Raw genomic sequence first — 24,310 nt, 5'->3', positions numbered from 1 at the left:
AATGATTTGATTTTTTGTTCTTTGATGCCTGATACCTGATCTCTTCAACACCTCATGATCACACAGGCTCGTGTGCTTCTTCCATGTGGGCTTCGTTGCTTCTGAGCTAGATGGCCGCTTGTTTACCTTCAAGCCTCTAAGACCCTAGACCCTATGTCTTTGATAGCTGGGCTCCATCAGCTTTCTTCACCACATTTGCTTATGCACCCACTTTGTCGTCAGCGATCGTTTTGGGAAGGTGAGCATCATGGAATGACAGTTTAATAGAACAAAATATTCTTGCATTGAGGGAGTACTTGAGTGGAGGTCCAATGTCCATCTGCTACCTTAATACTAAACCTATACATATATGTGCATAGATCTATTTCCCCATTCTCATATATATATATATTTACATATATACACGCCTTTATTTAGATCTTTATAAATGCCCTTTGCCTCCTAGTTCTTTCTTGTATTTCCTTTACTTTCTCTAAGGGTGCCAATCTTTATGAAAGCAGATTCCTACATATCTCTCCCACAGAAAGACTGGGGGATCCAACACCCATCTTTTTTTGGTCAGTAGCTAGATGCCTATCCACTGCAACACCCAGGATCCTTTGAATAACACACAATGGCTCTAAAATGATTTGTTACCATCTTAGTAAAAATCTCTACCATTAAAACTTGATAACTATATTAAAGAATGTTAAATAAAAAGGGACTTCAGGATCAGGTTAATTGTTTATTTTAAGATATAAAAACAAAACAAAAAGACTGAGGCCCAGAGAGGTTAAACAATTTCTCCAAGTTCCTATTTACGAAGTGACAGGACAGATATTTGAAAGACTCTCTCATCAGGGACACCAGATCTCATGGGCACACACTTATTGGGTGACTCTCATTTCTAAAGAAATGTTCTGTTCTCAGATCTCATCCCTCACACACTGGGCAGCAGGGGAAGGACAAGATGGTGCATTGTCAGGCACGGAGCGGGCACAGGCTGGGATAACAAGGCAGCTGGTGTCACGGATGTTCTCCCAAGCTTCCCCCTTATGCCACATCAGACTCTTCATGTCTGCTGGGTAGACTAGATGCCTTTCCACAGTAAAGAATAAAAAAGCCATTCTATTTCCAGAATGACTTTTTTTAAATCGTAGAGATGGTTGTTCAACATTGTAAGTGTAATTAAATGCCACTGGACTGTGCACTGAAAATGACCAAGGTGTTGGATTTTATGTTATATATTCTCTTCCACAACACAAAGAAAATAGGAGGAATACTGAACTCATGCCATCTCTGGATGGCCACTGGCTTTAATAACATCTCGAGTCCTCTCACCCTCACATGGAAATAAAATGTGAAGCAAGGTGCTTTCTCCTTGTCTTCCACGGAGATCACAGCAGATGCTCAAGACATGCCAGCTGAGTTTTCTCCAGGACGGGATCAGACATGGACTGCAATGCTCACAGACAGAACGCCTGTGGCTGCCTCCCACTGCGAGCTGCGTATCACCCTAAGAAAAGGCAAATTCGCTTCAACGCAATGGGTGTTCTTGGAAGCATTCAATACCATTTTCACATTGATCAACATGGACAGGCAATCTAGCCTAAATCATATTTGTTTTTCTTCCCTACTCAACAGTGTAAGGAATAATTGGGACATCTCAGTGGTCAGGACACAAAGAGGATTGTTGTCTTCACAAGATATTCTGGTGGGTTTTGGGGGGGATGGGAGGGAGGCAGGGGCACCAGCACAGGGAATGACAAAAATGACCAAAGGCTAGAGAGATGGCTGAGAAAACAGGTGGAGATGTGCGTGCGTTCTTTTGGTTTGAGGAACAGATCATGGATAAACTTTACACAGCTTTGGTTACTCACTTAACATCCCTGTAAATCAGCAGATGGAATCTCTCATTGCCAAGTTCTAATGCATTTCACGTTCATGCTCAGCATCAGTTCGTTGGTCTTGCCAAGTACCAATAAACTGCTGATGGGGAGGTGAGACTCATGAATCCACAGCACAATCTGGCTCCAGTACATCAAGGAAAGCACGCTCCATTTGGTGTATTTTCCCTGAAGGCAGCAGGTACAAAGGATCCAGATATGAACACTGAAGGTGGCCACTGTCCGTAAGAAACGTTTACTTTTGAGTATAAAAAATATATCTAAAGGTGACCCCTAAGGATTCTTCACATCTATTACCTAACAGGGCTCATTATGAGTAGTGCAGCAATTCAATTCTTACCCTAAAGGATAGTCAATGGAATAATTATTGCATTCCAATACTAAGGCAACCTAGAAAATAAATGTCAACAAGGCTGTAGACTATGGTATGCTGATACTTTTTGAAATTAGTCCTTGAATACAAGGGACCAAAACTCTCGAGCTGAAAAGTTTTGATTCCTATCAACCAGCCGTCTTAATGCCTGGGCTTCTTTCTTGGATTGCTGGAAGCTTGGTATCCACATCTCTCGCAAAGTGTTCCCCCGTGGAGCCAGAGGTGAGAAAGCAAACGCTGTAGGTTCAGGGCAGCTCAGATGGGTAACTTCTGCCTCCCACTTTTTGGGTGGTAAGCCCTGCGTTAATAGGAAAACATAACAGTAAGAATTAAGAACATGAAAGGAATGACCACTCCCGTGGCTCCTCTGCACAGTAATGAACCCCCAAACATATACTCTCTAAAACGAGTACCTGCACCGCAAAGAGTTTCCACAATTATAACGGTGAATACGCTTCAAGGTGAAACTAAGTACCTAACCTTTCTTGTTATTTTGCTCTGCAGAAGACATTCTAGATGGTTTCATTTAAGCCTATGGCAGCTCCTTTGAAAGGAGCTCTGGCCATCCTGGTGGGTCAGCCAGTCGAAACCACTCACCCCTCCCTGCGAGTAAGATGGACTGATCTGCTCCCAGAAAGCTTGGGAGTCCTATACAAGATTGCCTATGAGTCAGAGTCTACTCCATGGCAGTGGGTTGGAGGTGTTGTTGTTTTTTAATCATTTTATTGGGGGCTCATACAATTTTTATCACAGTCCATACATACATCCACTGTGTCAAGCACATATGTACATTTGTTGCCATCATCATCCTCAAAACATTTGCCTTCTACTTGAGCCGTTAATATCGGCTGCTCATTTTCCCCCTCCCTCCCTATTCCCCCCTACCTCATGAACCCTTCATCATTCATAAATTATTTATTATTATGTCATATGTTACACTGTCCAACGTCTCCCCCTGCCCTCTTCTCTGCTGTCCCTCCCCCAGGGAGGAGGCTAGAACTCATTTTAAGGAGGGGGGACTAAAGCTCAAATAAGTGAAGTAAATTTGTATGTCCAGTATACCTAGGATCAAACCTGATCGCTCTAGATTCAAAATTCCCCTCCCTTTTGTTGTTTATTTATTGGTTCATTTATTTATTTCCTTTTCTCTATAGCCCACTAGCACTACTCTCCTTCCCAAAGACCACCAATACAGTTCTTTGTAATTAAAGCCTTTTTCAAATATGTTCTGCCTTCTTTCCGACTGAGGTTTTTCTCTGTTTTACTTTGTTATTACTGTTGGATTTTAAAATACGTTTTTCTGTACATGAAATCCAGGAGAGGTAAATCTACAGAGACAGTAACTGGATTAATGGTTTCTGGGGGGCATGGCAGGGAAGGTTGAAGGGAAATGGGGAGCCAATGACAGTGAGTACAAGACAGAAGAAAATGTTCTCAGATTGATTGCAGTGATGACTGAACAAGTCTTCTCAATATGATTGAACTACAAAATTGTATATGTGGATTACATGTCAAAATATAAATAAAAATAAAGTCTTTTTGAAAACATTGTGCAAGTATTTCATTAATATGTCAACATGCACAGACATATCATTCCAATTATGTTTTCCCCAACACTTTTTCCCCTTCTGTCCATGGTGTCATTTGTACATCCCTTGATTCTAATGTGTTCCCACTGCGTTCATCCATGCCTTATACAACATTACTGTTTCCCCACAACAATAATAATATCTGATGTTTGCATAGGAGCTCACCGCTTTCCAAGTGGTTTCACATGGACCTCTACTTCTGCTAGCCTGGTCCAAGCTCTACCTTGGCTGCTGTCAGTAGTCTCCTCACTAATCTCCGTGCTTCCACCCTTGAGCTGCTTCAGACTATTCAAAGCAGTCAGAGGGACCCGAGTCTGTCTGTACGCTGGTCAATATGCCCCAATGGCTTTCCTTCTACTTTTGAAAGAGAGCACACAAGAAATAAAATATGTGACTGGGAAGCAAATGGAAAAATAGTAAGATTCATAAAAATAGACAAATAAACCCAAAAAAATCAAAATTTTAAGCCAGTAGTAGTTGAACTTAGAAGCCATCTATTTTACATCATAGAATTCCCCAAAGCTCAATATGCACCAGATATTCCCAGAATGTGCATGTGTGTTGGTGGGGATGGTGCGGACTAATTAAAAAGACTTAAATGAAAGTCTGTTTAAGAAGCACTGAGATATCCAGATCCTTCCCCTCTGCCTCATGACTGTCTACCTCCCCCTTCTCTCCTTTATCTGAAAAATAACTAGAGATTTATTGTCTGCAGATGGAAAATGGTTCTTTTACTCGGAGACTATGAGGCAACAGCTGAGGGCAGTGGTGTGAGATACTGGATGTGGGGACCTTTGCCGTCTCCTACAGTCCACTCTCAAAATGTAGTGACCAGTCTTGTAAGCGAGGCACAAAAATAAAAGGTCACTCTTTGGGGAATTTACAATGTTCAGGAAGACATAATTCAGATATTCCCTAGGGAAACCTAACCGGATCACCCTGCAGTGAAGTTCACAGCCAACAAACTCCGTCACAAGAGAACTTCCAACCGAAACACCCTAACCTGAGCAGGTAATCAAATATGACGGCTAATTTTTGCACCAATGTGGCTAGATTATGATTATTAGTGACTTATCAGGCACTAGATTGGTCGCTGTTTCATAATCTAGCAATGTGATTTGATGCAACCAACCAATCAGCCGACGAGGTAGTGTTCTACCTGCCGAATATCAGTAGATGTTCTGACAGAGCGCCATTTTGCTGTGGTCCCTGCACTCTTTTTATCACCTGACCGAGGATCTTGGGATGCAGACCTGCCAAAATCTTGTGCCTGATGTATGGATCTGGGGAAGACCAGCACCACGATTGCATGAACCAATTCCTTGGAATCTCTCTCTCTCCATACACATATACAAGGGGGCCTCAAAAAGTTTGTAGAAAAATTCTATTACCTTCTAATTCCATTTTCCCACAAACTTCTTGAAGACCCTTCATGTATATCTATCTCACTGGTTTTTCTATCCACTGAAAATTCAAATGAAGACATAGCTGTCAGCATGAGGTATGGAAGAAATAAAAGCCAGACAGAGCATTCCTGAAGTGAGGTCCAAGTGCTATGGCAGGGGCCAGACCCAATCCAGGGATGTATATGGCAGCCCACTAAAAAGCAGGAGAAAAGAAAAGGAAAAAAGACACGGGGAGCAGGGGAGCAGGGCACTAACCCACCCAAGGGGAAGGTCCTGTTTATATTTCCACAGGAGGTGGAGAGAGGGACCAGACTTCAACTTGGTGTGCTAAGATGTGAATACGAAATACTGGCATGAACCAGGGAACCAATAAAAAGGTCTCAGGGGCCGGGCCTGATCCCAACTACACAGACCACCACCACCACCCCCAGATGAATGCACTTCAGAGGACAGCACGGAGGTTGCAGAGGGGCGCGTCTGATCAGAGCACACAGGAGCAAACAGAGAAGAGAGAGTGGAACACATCCTGGCCCACCAACCCCCAAGGACCATCTTCCTGCTCAGAGAGGATCATAGAGCTGGCCCCACCACGAGACGTATTGTCCCTCACTGACCCACAACACCACAGACAGTGTAGGAATTGTGCCGGATCTGACCCCACCACACCGGGGTAAAACACTAAGGAAATGCAACAGAACAGCAAGGGGAGCAAAGCAATTTTGGGGAATACCAAAAATAGACTTTGGGGACAGGGCATGGCACCCCATCACACTCTTCCAGATAATACTCCTAAAGGTCAACAAACAGACCTGGAACTATTTATAGACTCTTTTTTTTTTTGTCATTGCGTTTTTTTATTGTTCTCGTTTCGTTTGGCTTTGTTTTTGTGCTTATTATTGTCTCTGTGTGTCTATCTAGATAAGATAGGCAGGATAAATAGTCTGGAGGAGAAAACAATAGGACTGAGGGTTCCAGGGGAACACTGAAGAAGGGGAGGTGGGGGAAAAGGAGGGGGGAGCCAACAAACCAAGGGACAAGGGAACAACAGGTGATCTAAAATCGATGGCAATGAGGGCTAGGATGCAATGTAGCCAAGAGGAATTAGTGAAACCCAAAGAAGGCTGAACATAATAGTGAAACAAGAAGAAAGTAAAAGGAAATGGAGGAAAGAACTAGGAGGCAAAGGACATTTATAGAGGTCTAAATACAGGCATGTACGTATATAAATATATTTATATATAATTATAAGGAAATGTATCTATGTGCATACTTATATGTTAAATATTATGGCAGCAGATGGATATTGGGCCTCTACTCAGGTACTCCCTCAACACAAGAACACTTTTTTCTAATAACCCAACATTCCATGATGCTCAGCTTCCCAACACAATCGCTGAAGACAAAACGGGTGCATAAGCAAATGTGGTGAAGAAAGATGGTGGTGCCCTGCTATCAAAAGATATAGCATCTAGGGTCTTAAAGGCTTGAAGATAAAAAAGCAGCCATATAGCTGAGAAGCAATAAAGTCCACATGGAAGAAGCACACCAGACTGTGTGATCATGAGGTGTCGATGGCATCAGGTATTAAGCATCAAAGACCCAGAACAAAAAATCATATCGATGTGAATGAGGGGTAGGGTGAGTGGAGACCCAAAGCACATCTGTAGACAATTGGACATCCCCTTACAGAAAGGTCACAAGGAAGAGACAAGTCAGTCAGGTTGCAGTATAGCAAGGATGAAACATACAACTTTCTTCTAGTTCTTTAATGTGTCCTCCCCCACCCACTATCATGACCCCAATTCTACCTTACAAATCCGGCTAGACCAGCGCATGTACACGGGTACAGATAAGAGTGGGAAGCACAAGGAATCCAGGACAGATAAAGCCCTCAGGACGGAAAATGAGAGTAGTGATACCAGGAGGGGAAGGGGAAGGCGGGGGCAAAAGGAGGAACTGATCACAATGATTGACATATAACTTGACATATAACCACACACACACACACACACTAGGGGGTGTATGATGTAAAATATGAAAATAATAATTCATAATTTAACAGGTTCATGAGAGGAAGAGGGTGTGGAAAGGAAGGAAATAAAATGAAAAGCTGATACCAAGGGCTCAAGTAGAAAGAAAATATTTTGAAAATGATGATGGCAACAGATGTACAAAAGTGCTTGACACAGTGGATGGATGGATTGTGAGTAAGAGATGTAAAGAGACTTCAATAAAATTATTTCTTTAAAAAAAGTAAGAAAGAAACCTGCTAAAAACATATACACAGAGAAGAACTTCCTCCACAAAGTGGAGTTCACCTTAATGATATGGAGTAAAGCTTTAATTTACTGTGTGGCATGAGTCAGAAAGAAAAGCAATAGCTGTAAACATCTCTTAGTAATTAGAATGTGGATTATACAAAGTATGAATCTTGAGAAATTGGAAGATACCAAAAATTAAGCAGAACAAATCAAGATCAAAATTGCAGATGATATTGGGCTGAAATGGACAAGTATTGGTCATTTTGAATCAATCATATGGCCTATGTCAGGAATAAAAAATTGAGGAGATAGACCACTGACCAGGGATATGAATAACCATGCCTTCACACTGAGTATATCATCAAGTGAATTAATGCAGATAGAGTTAGGTTAAATTTTAGCATCTTATGATATGTTATCCCTTTTGGCCCATTTTTAATTTATTCTAGTTTTTATTATTTTCTGCTTTATTTTGGATTGAAGTTTTTTTGCTTTTTAATTTTGTTATTGTTGGGGCTTCTTTTAAAATGATTTTATTTATATGAAATCCAGGATAGGTAAATCAATAAAGACAATAAATAGAATAATATTTTCTTAGGGTTAGAGCAGAGATTGCTGGGGGGAAGAAAATAGCTAATAGTAATGAATTAAAAAATGAAGAAACTTTAAAAATTAATTGTAGTGATGACTGCAGAGCTTTTTTCCAGCTCTTTTAAATGTATTCAAACCCTCAAATTGTATAGTACTTGAATTGCATGTCAATAAAACTGTTCAAATTTTTAAGATAAATGAATTATTCGTCATCAGGAAGAACATTTCAAGCTTTTTTGAAGCACAATATTGTCAGTAATGGAGTAATATTCATATGCCTACAAGGAATATCAGTTAAAAGGACTATGATTCTATTTACTCAGAAACCACTAAAGTCAATGACGAAGAAATTTCTACCAATATTGCAATGTAAAATTGTGATGTATTGATAATTACGAATGATTGGAGAGGTTGGAAACAAAGAAAAAGGTATGACACCAAAATCTAATGATAAAATTTGGCAACACCAGCAACTTACGCCTCACAAATACGTTCTCAGTAACATGAACTGTGACTATGCATGTGACCCTCACTAGCTAGAAATAAATACACAGGAACCACACTGACGACCTCCGTGAAAGAGGGCAAGGAGCTCAATCCCATCAGTCAGAGCAGGGTCAAGCGCCCACTGCAAACTACACCATCCAGAGCTTATATGCAAGTTCAGGTTGAAGCAGAAGAAAAACAAGTGCAGGAGAGCAAAGAAATGCAATCTTGTGTATATTCCATATTAATTTAGAGACATTCCAAGAACATAATCTCCCCACATGGACCAATAGGTAACTTTGTGATAAAGGGAGAAAAGATTACAGTGGTCAAGGATTTCACCGTGCGTGGATCCATAATCAGTGCTCGTGGAAGCAGCAGTCAAGCGATCAAGCATTATGTCAATCTGCTGTGCCAGACCTACTGAAAGTGTTGAAAAGCAAGGATGTTTCTTTGATGACTAAGGCGTGCCTGACCCAAGCCGTAGTTTTTTCAATCAAGTCATAGGCTATTGAAATTTGGACATGTTGTCAAGAAAGATTAATTGCTGGATAAGCAGACCATGCTTGGTAAAGTGGATGGGCAGCATAAAAGAAGGCCCGCAACAAGGTGGATGGACACCGTGGCTGCGACGATGGACTTCACCATGAGAACTATTGTGAACATGGCACAGGAAGCAGAGGCTTCTTGCGTTGAACATAAGGTCACTAGGAGTCAGAAGAGACTCGGCACCTAAAACAGCAGCAGCGTTCTCACACCAACCATTCCCGGGATATGCCATTTTTTCCTCCTGGGTTCGAAAATTCATCGTAATGGCCACGTGACAAAACTCACAATTGTGGAGTTTAATAGGGAGTTTAACAGGTTACCACAATAAAGGATCAATAAATAGTAAGACACAGCCATCGGTCCACACTGTGCCTCTGCTCGGCCAATAGCCAAATGTCTCTCTGATCCTCAGACTCTCAGCCATGCGGTCCTTGGTTTCTGTCTCTGTGGACCAGGAAGCCGGCCTGTCGCTCTGCCACACAGTCCCATAATTTTAGCATTGCTCCTCTGCGCTCCCTCCTGGTCTCCTTGTCCCCGCCTCTGACCTTGGCCTGGCTCCTCTGCTCTGTCCCTGGGTCTCCATGCCTCAGCCTCGGGTGCCTCTGGTCCCAGCCTCTTCCACTTTAGAGATCTCAAAATGTGTCCCCACTGGCAATTCTCCTTCCTTTATGATTCTGAATTTCTCTGTGTGCATCGGAGACGGCTCATACCTAGAGGCACAGCTTTGATGCAAGTGTGGTTTTGGTCTTCCAGCTGACTAGATCCCCCCAGAAAACAAAGGGTGGTGACTTGAGTGGAGATTCAGAATAGATCTTACCTTAATCCTGTAACACATGGAATTGTAACCGCAGGCAAAATGGGATCATAATCCTTTCACAGGGGTCTCCCATTCATAACAGTAGCAAAATTACAGTTTTGAAGTAGCAAGGAAAATAATTTTATGAGGAACTGTATTAAAGGGTCACAGCATTAGGAAGGTTGAGAACCACTGATTTCGAGGTTTGGAAAAGCCTGCATTAGCAATGTGCAACAAAAAAGGCCTGATTTGTGGCAGACGGGGAACTGGTTTTGCCACCATGACAATGCACCTTCTCGTGCAGCCAGCTCAGTGCGTCAGTTTGGGGGCAAAAAACAGCATTCCTCTCTTGCCCCACGCTCCTTACTCAACTGACCTTGTTCTGTGGGACTTCTTTTTGCTTCTACAAATGAAGAAAGACATGAAAGGACAGCAATTTGACGGTGTAAAAGAGGTGAAGGAAAAAATGAGCAAGACGCTGTCAGCCATCCAGACAGATGAGTTTGAAAATTGTTTCCAAGAATGGAATTGCAGATCTGACAAGTGTATCCAGTGTAATGGAGAGGACTCTGAAGGTGATAGGTGGGTTTGTAAAAATAAATAAATAGATAGATAGATAGATACATAGCCTTGAAAAAAAATTCCAGATTTTGGGGTACCCCCTCATATAAACTGATTACATGTCAAACCCTATCTATCCTAAGACCAGAACTTGATGGTGTCCAGCTAGTACTTTTGATTGTTTCAACCAGATACAAAAGAGATGGATACAACAGAGTAACACGTAGAACAAAGCTCAAAATCTTAAAAAGCACCAGACTTACTGGACTAGTGGAGACTAGCAGAACATCTGAGCCTATGACCCTGAGACACCCTTTAAACCTGGAAATGAAACTGCTCCTGAAGGTCACCTTTGAATTAAGTACTAGCACAATCGCATCCACGAGCAAGCAGTGTTTATTTAACAGCAACAACAAAATCAACAATGTTAAACCAAGTGGTTAACATTGCCTTCAAGCAAAGATAGGAAGATAATGGGGAGGGGGTGAAGGAAGGGGGATTGGGGTGGGCAAGAGAGCTAGATTGATGGAAGCAGAAGAGCCAGAATAAAGATACTGTGGACATCGGTGCATTGTGAACTTTGAAACCAATGTCACTGAATAATATGAGTGGAAATTGTTAAATAGGAATCTGATTTGCTGTGTAAACTTTCACACAAAAAAAATGTAAAAAAAAGTGTTATTTTAAAATGCTATTTAAGACAAGGTAAAAATATTACAGTACGTGACATAGCTCCTATCTAAATAACGTTTACATCATCGTAATTAAATAAATGTTGCCCAGTCCTGCATCATCCCCACGATAGGTTGACGATTAGACTACGGCAACCCATAGGGTGTTCATATTTTTAGAAGTAGATCACCAGGCCTTTCTGCCTAGTCTGTCCTCAGCAGGAAGCTCCTTGGAAACCTGTCCAGCATCTTATCAGCTGCAAGCCTTCTCTGACAGAAGAATGGTGGCTGTCCATGAGCTACGTCGTCGGGGGATTGCACCCAGGGCTCCTTCATGAACACGAGAGAAGTCTACCACTGAACCATCATGGTGCAATTAAGGCATTCAGCTGCAAACGGAATGGCGGAAGATTCACACCTACTCGGAAGCAAGCTGTGACAGTCACCCATTGGAAACCTGTGGAGCACATTCTGTTCCGACAGTGGGGTCACTGCCGTGACTCCGAATCGATTTGGCAGGAACTGCTTATTCTTTTTCCTTTCGGGTTAATTACATAACCACTGACAACACAGGAAAAAAAGAAATGGATAAGCATTTTATTTAATAAATGCCAAAATGATTAGCTAAAAATGGTTATACATGGTTGCTTTGAACTAAAGGGAAAACAAATTAAGGGCCACTATTTTTTTGGTGGGGTACACAACTTTGTATAACTATTTGGCTTTTCTAACTTACAGAAATATCTATCATTTTGTAAATTAAGTCAAAAAATCTAAAAATACTAACATCAATATGACAGCTTTATAATTATTAGACTTCATATATACAACACCAATTTAGAAACTAGGGGAAAAAACTATTGGAAAATATAATAATTTTAGTTTCCACTACGGTGGGATTGATTTATTCTCTTTTCCTCAAAACCCCCAGAGGAGATCCATGAGAAGGGGAGGCAGCCTGAAGAAGAGATGAGAGAATAAACATGAAGCTTGTCTTCAAGCATCTGGAAGGCTCTCCATAGAAGGGTGTAAGGGAATGGAGTTGCTCAAAGCACCCCTTCTCTCGGTAACCAGGGTTAGAGAAGATCATGGAGGTTAGTTCCCGGGGCCTGGAAATACAGCAGGACTTCAGTCCCAAGAAAACATTCAACACAGGGAACCAGGATACGAATCCAAATTGAATACCACTTTAATAAAAAAATGTTCAGACTTAAAATTTGGGAAGTGCAAAGGACTAGAGCTAGGTCTCAACACTGAGGTTATTTATCCAGGGTTCACTGTTGGGGAGCCTGCACTTGGAGCACAGACAGAAAAGAAACAAGCAGAGAGGGCCGAAGCCACGACCATAAAGCAACTTTGGGGAGATCGCCCTTCAAAGGTCTGGCTTGTAGGTATGAGATGCAAGGCTACGTTCCCCAGAACAAAGAACCAGAAGCAAGTATCTAAAACTGGACTATAGAAGAGAAGTTTGGGTTCAATTTAAAGAACAATATAACTGTCAAAACTAATATAAAATAAAATAGATTACTTTAAAAAGAGTGAGAGCTCTCCTACTGGAACAGTTCCAGCACAAGTTTGCAGCTAATTTGTTTATATTTGAATTGCCAACTCAGCTGGTGGTTACACTGGCCACAGAGCCTTTCATGAAGCTAACCTTGCCTGACTGTTTATAGAGAAACTCAGGACTAACACTTCATCCCTTGCCTGCTCACCCAAGAGAAGAAGCCTTTCAAGAGTGCCATCTGAAGGTGACCTCACAAAGAAAAGAATCTTATGAAATAGACTCTTTTCACTCTAGTGCTCTGCCAGAAATCTTTCGCAGCCTGATCTGAAAGAATTGTGTCTGATGATATAGTTATGACATTTTTAGAAGGAGCTAAGTTTCAGAATCCCCAGATGTCTTTCCAGCTGAAGTCCTGGACAGAAAAACAAGTTGCTCCTAATGCATCAGTGTGTTAGTCTGGGTAGACTAGAGAAACAAATTCATAGAGAGACACTCAAATGTGGATAACAAAGAGTTTTATATACAAGAGCAATTGAATATTGAGAAAAGCCTCAGCCCAGTCCAGATCAAGTCCATAAGTCTGATATAAGCCCATATGTCTGATACCAATTTATAAAGTCCTCTTCAGACTCACAAAGCACATGCAATGATGCCAAATTCAGGACGATCACAGGCCAGTGGGTGGAAAGTCTGGTGGACCCAGTGGCAGTGTAAGCATCTCAGTGCTGGCATGGGTCTCCACGTGGCTTCTCCAGCTCAGGGCATTAGCATAGATCCATTTGTCTTCTCAGCTGGAATGTCTTCCAGGGAGTGAGTGTGTGTTTCACCTCCAATGAGCTATTTATCTCCTTGGCGCCTCCAAATGAGGTCATCAAGCTGCGACCTGATTGACAAGTCAAACTCAACCCCTTCACTCTTAAGTCTCACACTGACAGCAGATTATGTAACCACCACAATCAATAACAGAGGTTCCTACTTCCACTTGGGATTTAAATACTGGAAAAGAACATGGCTCCTACTTTAGCAATGAGAAGAAGTCTGATCATCTGTAAACACTTAACTTTTCTTGGGCCCATCAGGAAGGTAAGTCCACATGGCATTCAAATAATTCACAAAGAGAGATGAGCTATAGCATCTGTTTCATCTTTGATAAGCTATGGGAAAACAAGGTGGCCACCAAATAAGTAACAAGTATTCAACCATTGTTCTAACAAATTAATAATGATGAAGTTTGAATTCCCATACCGATTTTAAACAGGTGGGAGGCCCAGAATCAAAGGGGAAATTAAAATTAACTCAAAAGTCTTGTCTCGACTGCTTAAGAAAGAAATTGAGAGCAGGACCAAGACAGGGATCCTTTAAGCACCTACTCCTCACCCCCAACACACAGTAAAGCAGTTGATCAGTTGCTGCTGAGGGACACTGAAGAACCTGAGGGACAAGCGAACCATATCTGTGTTGGGCTGGTTTGACTCTAGAATCCAGCGACACTCATATATGTTTAAGAAAGAGCTTTAGATCAAGAAGTAATTATATGTGATAAAACATCCCAGCCCAGTCCAACACAAGTCTATAAATCCAATACTAGTCCACAAGTCCCTCTTCAGACGCATGAAGTCACACGCAATGATGCAGAATCCAGGAATATCACAGGCCGGTGGGTACAAAGTCCCGTGAATCCAATGCAGTGGAAGCATCTCCAGGGCTCTGCAGCCATCGGGGTCAGCCAGCAGGAAGGGGAAGGACCAGAGAAAGGGGGAAGTTCCCAGGCCCTTCCTTAGGAGAAGGCCACGCCCACGAGTCACCACCAGGCCGGGACCTGATTGACAGACTAAACTCCTGTCATTGTTACCCATCTTCAAGTTGGCATGAAATTGTGTTACTTCCACAGTGTCTAACCCTGCGGGAAAGAAGGCTGTTCTGGGGCGAGGATCCCATCCGATTTCAACCACAGCTAGAAAGCCAAGTTCGAATGCCTTGGAAAAGAAAAGAAAACAAGTCTACTCCTTCAGCCCAGGAATGTGGCACCTGCCTAACGCTAAAGCGGAACAACTGAGTAAAGCACACCCCTCGCCCTACCAACAAGGAGCCAGCCTACTGGTAGAAGCGAACTGCTCCAGAGAGTCACTAGCGTGACTCTGAGGCCCAGCGGTGCAAATTCGGCGGACAGCTGAGGGGCAGTAGAAACTTTCCTCCCATACTAACAGCAGGACACAAAAGAAACATTTCCATGTTCACGTTTAAATGCGTTTTCCCTCCATCTTTACTGTTCTTCTGTATCCAACAATCAAAAATAATGAGAGAAAATTTTTTTCTTTAGAAACCTACTGTCATAAATAAACAAATTTTTAAATAACCTACTGTCAAGTTCACTGAGATGACTGAGATGTTGGGTCCATCAGACAGGAACTTAGAAATAATCACCAACCATAGGCTAAGGGATAGAGTGAGAAAGGCGACAAGAATGAACACAGGGGAATTTCAACAGAGAGCAGTACTGAAAACAAGGGTCACATAACACTCAGAGCCTCAGATATGCATTCTGTACAGAAAGTTAATTAGCATTTCCTCACTCCGTCAAAAAATAGGTAGCAGTGGATAGAGGTCCCCCCCCCCCTTTCCTCTTACTAAGAAAGAGACATTAAGATTTTTTATGAAGCTTTGGGAGAGTTCAGTCACTGGGATAATGCAGAGCCAGCAAATAATAGGGGCTTGTGCTTTCTGTCTCTTTCCTTCACTGACTTGCCTCACTCAGAGTGCCCTTAACTCTCCTCCCTTTGGTTGACCTTCCCCAAGGAAACAATGGTGCAGGAGCCTTTGGTTCTGCTCTGGGAGGAGTTTGGAGAGGACCCCCGCTGATCTGTAGGACTGAAATGGGGGATTTCAAATTTCAACCCTGACTGCTGCCTGGCTAGCTTCTCTTCCCCCCCCCCCCCCCCCCCGTCATTCAACAACCAGGATCACTGCAACTTCCATGTGGGAAACTAGAAGAGTAATCAGATAAATAGATTAATTGATCTAAAAAGTATAATAAAACAAATGTATACATATATATGCCTGAAATATTTGAAGCAAATACTGATAGAACAGGGAGAATAAATAAATCTATAATGATAGTGGAAATTTCAGTATTCCTCTCAACACATTGCAGTAGTTGAGAAAAATCAGTAAGGGTACAGGATACTTGGACAACACTATCGAACAATGTGACCATATTTACAGAGACTCTACTCAATAACTGCAACATTTTTTTCCAGATGCATGTGAAGCATTTACAAAAATCAGCCATATTATGGGGCACAAAACAAATCTCAATAAATTTAAAATTATTCAAGTCAAACAATTTATATTCTCAAGCCACAATGGAATTAAATTAAAGATCAGTAACAAAAAGATCTGTGCAAAATCTCCAAAGATGTGCAGAATAAAATGCACGTGAGTAAATAATTCATAGGTCAAAGAAGAATATACAAAGGGAATTTTATAATAATTCTGTATTACTTATCTGGTGCTGCGAAAACAGAAAAACCACAAGTTGATAGATTTAATCAACAGAAATGTGTTGTCGCACAGTTGAGGAAGCTATGTAGAGAGGGCTACGTATAGCAAGAGGCTCTCTCGCTCGTTGGCTCTGGAGGAAGAGCCTTGTCTCTTTTGTGCTTCTGCTCCTGGGCAGTCTGTATGTGACTTGGCATCTCTCTTCCCCCCGGCTCTGCTTTTTAGCGTGTTTGTTTAATCTCTTTCCTAGCTCAAAAGAGATTGACTCAGCACATCTCAAACAGAAAGAACTCAAGAAAAATCCCAGCTGTGAGTTGTAGACTTGAAAGACTCTATGAGCAAAATATTGAATATTGCAGGAAGCATCCAAAGAAGTTGGGGAAAACACACAGTCACTGTACTGAAGATAACTAGTCAACATTCCACCACTTCAAGAGGTAAGCAAGAACCAATGGTATTGAAAGTAGAAGTCCAAGCTCTACTGAAGTCATTAGCCAAAAACAAGGCTCCAGGAATTGATGAAACACCAATGGAAATGTTTCAACAAGCTGATGAAGCACTGGAAGCGCTGACTAGTCTATGCCAAGATATTTGGAAGTTAGCTACTTGGCCAACTGACTAGAAGGGATCCACATTTGTGCCCATTCCAAAGAAAGATGACCCAATATAATGCTCAAATTATGAAACAATATCATTGACGCCATATGCAAGGAAAATTTTGCTGAGGATCATCATCCAACGATGGTCTCGGCAGGACATTGCCAGGGAGGTGGGAAAAGTGCAGGCAGGGTTCAAAAGAGGACGTCAAACAGAAGATAACATTGCTGATGTCAGAGGGATCTCGGCTGAAAGCACAGAATACTGGAGAGACATTTACTTGTGTTTCATTGAACATACAAAGGCATGGATCATAACCAACTATGGAGAGTCTGGAGAAAAACGGAAGTCTAGAACATTTCCTTGTGCTCCGGCAGAACTTGTGCACGATTCCAGAGGCAGTTGTGGGAACAGAACAGGGGAATGCTGGATGGCTGAAAATCAGGAAAGGTGTCATCAGGATCCACCCACCATACTTATCCAGTCTATGAGCTGAACAAGCAATCAGAGAAGCTGATTGAAGAAGAATGTGGTAGTAGGATTGGAGGAAGGCTTATGAACAAAATGAGATATGAGGATGACACAACTGCACGTGCTGAAAGCGAGGAGGGTTTGAATCACTTGCTGATGAAGATCAAGGTTTGCAGACTTCAGTCTGGATTATAATTCTATGTAAAGAAAACCTACAAAATCCTCAAAACTGGACCAATAGGTAACAACATGCTCATCAGAGAAAAAATTGAAATTGTCCAGGACTTCCCATTGCTTGGATCCGCAATCAGTGCTCATGGAAGCAGCAGCCAGGAACTCAAAGGACACATCGCATGGGTCCATCTGCTGCAACAGACCTCTTTAAAGTGTTGAAAAGCAAGCTGTCACTTTGAGGACTAAGGGACACCTGACCCAAATTGTGGTATTTTCACTCGGCTCACATGCAGGTGAACATTGGCCATGGAATGAGGAATACTGAAGAAAAATTGATGCCTGTGAACTTCAGTGTTGGAGATGAATATTGAAAGCACTTTGAACTGCCAAAACACACACCGTTCGGTCTTGCAAGAAGCACAGCCAGAGTCCCCGTCAAGGCAAGGGTGGCGAGATGCCCTCTCTCGGATCTGGACATGTCCTGGGAGAAGGACCCCATGCTTGGTAATGTAGACAAGGAAAACGAACGCGGCCCTGGACTAGATGGATTGACACGCTGCCTGCAACCATCAGTCCAAACATAAGAACAATTGTAAGGTTGGTGCCGGACCTGGTAGTGTTTTGTTCTGTTGTATGTAGGGTCACTATGAGTCAGAACCGACCGGATGGCACCTAACCTCACACACTCTACCTCATTAATGTAACAAAGCAACTCATTACCAGAAAAGATGATTAACATAGGCTTAACCCACTGCCTTAGTGTTTCTTCCAACTCATAGCAGCCCTACAGGTTTCTGAGGTCTAAATCTTTAAAGGAGCCAGCCTCTGTCTCCCTTCGAATGGCTGTTGGTTTGAACTGGGACCTTAACATGAGCAGTCCCCGACTCACCCAACAGGGCCACCATGATGCTCGAAACCCTGGGCATTGGGGTTGTGAATTACCACACAGGCTTTAGGGTGACAATTCAGTCCATAAATGTCTTTGAAACAAAATATAAAAATCATTCTAATGTGTGAATGTTCCTATCAAATGAGCAGAAGAAAATTAAGAACATTAAACGTGTCTTTTAGAAAAGTTCAAAGTTTGAAATCAATGACTCAAATTCTCTCCGTAAGAGCTTTTAAAAGTGCAAATTAAGCCCAAATAAGTGGAAGAATGAAAGTTAAGATAGCATAAATCAACAAAGTGCGGGGCTGTTGCTATTGTCAGGGCTCTCCAGCTGTTTCCAACTCCTGGTCACCTAATCCAGGATGAAGCGCTGTCCGGTTCTGGGGCGTGCTCACACCACAAGCCCTGCTTGACCCTGGGATGCCAAGGCATCCTGTCGGCTGACCCGCCTCCTTACCACACACGATGTCCTTCTCCAGAGACAGGGCCCTCCCGCTCACCTGTTCAGAGGGAGGAAACAAAGCCGCATCCTCCAGCTTTCTAAAGAGCCTTCTGGCCGTTCTTCTTCCAAGAGAGTTTTGGCCATTCTTATGATAGGCCATGGGCATTTCAATATTCCTTTGCCAACACCGTAATTTGAATGCATCGTTTCTTCTTACGTCTTCCTTAGTCATTGTCCAGCTTCGCATGTGAGGAACTTAAACCTACCATGACTTGTGTCAGGTGCACTTAGTCGTCAAATTGACATCTTTGTTCGCAAAACTTTAAAGAGGTCTTTTGCAACCGATTTGCGGTAAAATATAAAACAGAAAAATGTCCTAAAGCTAGATAATGTTATAGAGCAATAAAACTGCTAAAAATCTATTCAGACAGATCATGATAAAGATAGAATAAAAATTAATAATATCAGAAATGAAAGCAGGGTGCATGATACAGATACTGCAGACATTAAAAGGAAAAAGTATTAATGCAACACTGTGGCAATTAGTTCAACCATGTGAACTAGATGAAATAGGAAAATCATTTAAAGACAATGTACCAAAGCACACTCAAGAATATGAACATCTGGGAGATAGGGGAAAAGATGGCGATCAAAGGGATCCCAGGAGAGAAATGATCTGTCCTCTTGAGGGTGGTGATAGTTCCATGGGTGTGGGACTATGGCCTAACCAATCAAGCTGCACACTTTCACTCCCAAAACGCCAAACTCACTACCACTGAGTCACTTCTGACTCATAGCGACCCGATTGGACAGGCTAGAACTGCCCCCTCGGGGTTTCCAAGATGGTGACTCCTTATGGGAGAAGAAAGCCGCATCTTTCTCTCAGCGCTTTAACTAGGTACAGTACATTATACTTTATTTCTGGTTCAATAATGTCATTTGGGGGTAGAAAGGGGGAACCGATTACAAGGATCTACATATAACCTCCTCTCTGGGGGGACAGACAACAGAAAAGTGGGTGAAGGGTGATGTTGGACAGTATAAAATATAACAAAATAATAATTTATAAGTTATTAAGGGTTCATGAAGGAGAGGCGAGCGGGGAGGGAGGGGGGGAAATGAGCTGATTTCAAGGACTCAAGTAGAAAGCAAATGTTTTGGAATGATGATGGCAACAAATATACAAATGTGTATGACACAATGGATGGATGGATGGATGGATTGTGATAAGAGTTGTATGAGCCCCCAATAAAATGATTTTTAAAAAATAATGTCATTTTCAAAGTTTATTTCAAAATTTATCCCAAGTAATACTTAGGAAGATTACACATTACTTGAATCCACAATCAATGTTCATGGAAGCAGCAGTCAAGAAATCAAACGAAGCAGTGGATTGGGTAAATCTGCTATACAAGACCGCTTTAAAGTACTGAAAAGCAAAGATGTTACTTAGAGGACTAAGCTGTGCCTGAACCAAGATATTACAGTATTTCAGTCACCTCAAATACACATGAAAATTGAACATAAGTAAGACCAAAGAAAAATGAATGTATTTGAATTACGGGGTTGGAGAAGAATACTGACAATACCATAGAGTGCCAAACGAACGAACAAATCTGCCTTGATAAAAGTATGGCCACAGTTCTCCTTACAGGAAAAGATGGCAACACATCTTCTTGCTGACTTTGAACGTATTGTCAGGAGAGCGCAGTCCCTGGAGAAGGACATCTTGCCGTGTGAACAGAGGGGCAGGAAAAGGCCCTCGACAAGCTGGATTGACGCAGTGGCTGCAGGAATGGGTTCGACCTTCGGAATGATTGTGTGGCTGTCACAAACACGCGGGGAGTGCTCCATCTGGGTTCATCTGCCTTGGACCAGGCTTGTGTTCATCAGCCCCAAGGCTACAAGTGCCAGGAGAAGCCACCATTCTGTTGTATACGCGGTTGCTGCTCTCAGTCAGAACCGACCTAACGGCACCTACAACCACAACATGTCCCATTTATCAGAACCAATCAGAGGACGGAATTGCCGCTCAATGAACCTTCTTTGACTGTAATTAATTCCTATGGTAGCTACTGTAATCATTTAAAAAATAAAATGTAAAACGTGTCCCTACATGCAGCACATTATACAGAGAATAAGCCACGCCCTGATATTCAAGGACTTATGAAATACCATCTCTTTGAATGTGAGCTTAATTTATGACGTGCTTCTCAGTAACAGAATATAGCGAAGGTGACAGGAAATACACGAGTGGCTGGAGATGATTGTGTTACATAACAGTGGTTCTCAACCTGTGGGTCACGACCCCTTTGAGGGTCAAATGACCCTTTCACAGGGTTCCCCCAATTCATAACAGTAGCAAAATTACAGTTATGAAAATAATTTTATGGTTGGGGGTGACCACAACATGAGGAACTGTATAAAAGGGTCGCAGCATGAGGAAGGTTGAGAACCAGTGCTCTAGAACATCCTAGCACCCAGATTGCTGGCATCTCTTTCTCTCCTTTGCTAGCTTTGAGCTGCCTCCTGCTAAGAGCCTAGCCCTGAGGGTAATTTGATTAGAGCCTTGCGGATGTTTTAGTTAAGCTGTGGACAGATCCCTGACCTACAGACCATGAAATAATCAATATATGTTGCATTAAGACACTAAGCTGTTAAACAGCAATAGATACTATAGGGCAGACAGGGAAGGGGGAAGGGTCTGGGATAGGGGCCTGCTCATGGACATTTTTTATTAAAAGATACTGGAGTTTTTCCATGAACCTTTTGAAGTTCTTTTGCGGAATAATGTATATGTCTAAGAGAGAAAGGCAGGGAAAAGCAGATTACAGAGAGGAAAATGCAGTCGACATTCTGATCGTATTTTCAACAACCAAATACAATGATTCAAGCTATTTTAAATTATAAACAATCTGAGTTAGAAGGGATCAAAACATTTTATTTTAGCTTTTCCCTATTTGAAGGTGGCATCGGTGGGTAAGCACTGGACTACTAGCTAACTACAAGGTTAGTGGTTCAAATCCACTAGTAGCGCCACGGGAGAAAGACGGGACTATTTGCAACCATAAAAATGTACAGCCTATGGCAAACATAATTGTGCAACTGCTTCCATAATCAAACACACTTTTCCTTCCTGGACTTCTTGACATCATCTCCCCCCTTATCTCGCCCACCCCTCAATATCTCCATTCCCCTTAAACCCTTGTTAGATTTTCTCTCTAGGCTCATAGAGAGTTAGAGAGTATTTTTTGCCTTTATATCAATATGATCTCATCCTTACCACCTTAGTGCAATTGGTCTTTCATTGTTTTCTGTTGGTTTTCCCAGCTGTGGCGCTCAGGAGTAGATACATAATGATAATAACTGATCCAAGGGTGTATAGGGAATGCTGGGGTGGGGTGGGGGGGTCACAGGGAGGGAAAGGGGATTTGGTTAATGTGTTAATAATTGTACAATTCTCCTTGCTATGATTGAAGTATTGAATTGTATAATATGTAAATTATGTGCCAATAAAACTGTTGGAAAAGATAATAAATTTGTAAAATTTTAAAATAAAATGTACAGCCTTAGAAACTCCATACAGGTGCCATGCTTAAATTTTGGGTCAACTTGGCTAGGCCAGGATGCTTCATGTTTGATAGTTACAAAACAGAAAACACATCCACCCAACCACATTCACTGCCACAGTCAATTCTGACTCACGGGGACCCTAGAGGACAGGGTAGATCTGCCCTGTGGATTTTCCAAGACTATAACTCTTTACAGAGTAGAGAGTCTCATCTCTCCCAAGGGGCAGCTGGTGGCTTTATAGTTAGCAGACCAACATGTAACTACCACACCACCAGGGTTTGGCAGTTAAGACTTAGTACGTAATTACTCATGATGAGCTCTCCTCAGGGGGTTAGTCTGCTTCCAATATAAATACACTTTGTGAAAATCTTTGCTGGATTTTTACTGGAAATTGTTCTATTAAAGTTGTCAAGGATTTTTCTTTACTGATATCTACAATATACAATGATGAAAGCAACAACCAGGAAATCAAGGGACGTATGGAAATGGGCAATCTGCTACAGAGACCTCTTTAAAGTTTTAAAAGGCAAATATGTCACTTTTGTTCAACTGTACCTGAACAAGTCCTAGTGGTGCTGTGGGCTAGGTGTTGGGTTGCTAACTGCAAGATCAATGGTTCAAATCTTGCAGCTACTACAAGGGAGAATGCTAAGGCTGTTTGCTCTCTTAAGGAAGTATTGGCTCAGAACCCCTATATCTAGGGTCACTATGCATCAGAACTGATTAGATGGCAGTGGATTTTTCTCTTTGATTAACCAAGCCATGGTATTTTCAATCACTTTATATGCATGCAAAAAATCCACAAATGAGTAAACAAGACAGAAGAATGGGTACATTTGAATTATGATGTGGGCCAAATAAATAAATAGTACTTAATATGCCATGGCCTGCCAGAAGAAACAAATCTGTCTTGGAAGAAGTACATCAGAATACGTCTTAGACGGGAGGATGACATCATCTCCTATTCCCAGGAGGGACCTTCCCTACAGAAGGACATCATGCTTTTGCAGACCCTCAGCAAGACTGGACTGACATAATAATGTCAACATGGACTCAAACACAGCAATGCTTTGTGAGGACGGCACATGACTAGGCAACATTGTCTGTTATGCAATAGAGATACAGGAAGTTCAAGGGGAAAATCTGTTTTGTGTGTGTGTGTGTATATATATATATATATATATATATATATATATATATGTTTTTAAGGCCACCATTACATAAAGCCACTATGTACTGGAACAGACAAGAGTACCAACAATGACATATATAAGCTGTAAGAAAACATGTAAGATAAATGCAAATGAAAATAGCTTTTAACACTCTAATTTACTTTCATGATATGTTTTGTTCTGTTTGTCAGTAATGGGCACATGGTATTTTAGAATTTTAACTAGATCATTGAAATGCAAAAAAGTCTTCTAATTGTGTTCACTGTTTTATTCCCTTGCTATAATGAGGTCCTATGAGTTAATCCATTAAGGAAATCATTACTGTATATACTAGTGAATAAGCTGTTTTTCAGCACATTTTAAAAAAATCATTTTATTGGGGGCTCATACAACTCTTATCATAATCCATACATACATCCATTGTGTCAAGCACATTTGTACATTTGTTGCCCTCATCATTCTCAAAACATTTGCTTTCTACTTGAGCTCTTAGTATCAACTCCTCATTTTCCCCTCCCTCCCTGCTCCTCCCTCCCTCATGAACCCTTGATAATTTATAAATTATTATTATTTTGTCATGTGTCACACTGTCTGACATCTCCCTTCAGCCACTTTTCTGGTGTCCATCCCCCAGGGAGGAGGTTATATGTAAATCCTTGTAATCGGTTCCCTCTTTCCACCCCACCCTCCCTCCACCCTCCCAGTATCATCACTGTCAGCACTGGTTCTGATGGGATCATCTGCCCTGTATTCCCTGTGTTTCCAGTTCCTTTCTGTACCAATGTACATCCTCTGGTCTAGCCAGATTTGTAAGGTAGAAT

General features: G+C 41.8%; 1 protein-coding gene across 1 annotated transcript in view; it reads right to left on the bottom strand.

The window, feature by feature from the left end:
• Positions 1-711: 711 nt before the first annotated feature.
• POFUT3 (protein O-fucosyltransferase 3) overlaps positions 712-24,310 on the bottom strand; it is a 112,687-nt gene continuing 89,088 nt past the window's right edge. Inside the window, exon 5 of the mRNA XM_075556712.1 lies at positions 712-2,557. Coding sequence (XP_075412827.1) covers positions 2,333-2,557 — 225 coding nt within the window. The 3' untranslated portion in view covers positions 712-2,332. The remainder of the gene's footprint in view (positions 2,558-24,310) is intronic.

The sequence above is a fragment of the Tenrec ecaudatus genome, chromosome 8 (assembly GCF_050624435.1).
Source record: "Tenrec ecaudatus isolate mTenEca1 chromosome 8, mTenEca1.hap1, whole genome shotgun sequence".
NCBI classification, from domain to species: Eukaryota; Metazoa; Chordata; class Mammalia; order Afrosoricida; family Tenrecidae; genus Tenrec; species Tenrec ecaudatus.
The sequence above is the reverse complement of the archived record's forward strand: the minus strand, read 5'-3'. Positions and strand labels throughout refer to the sequence as shown.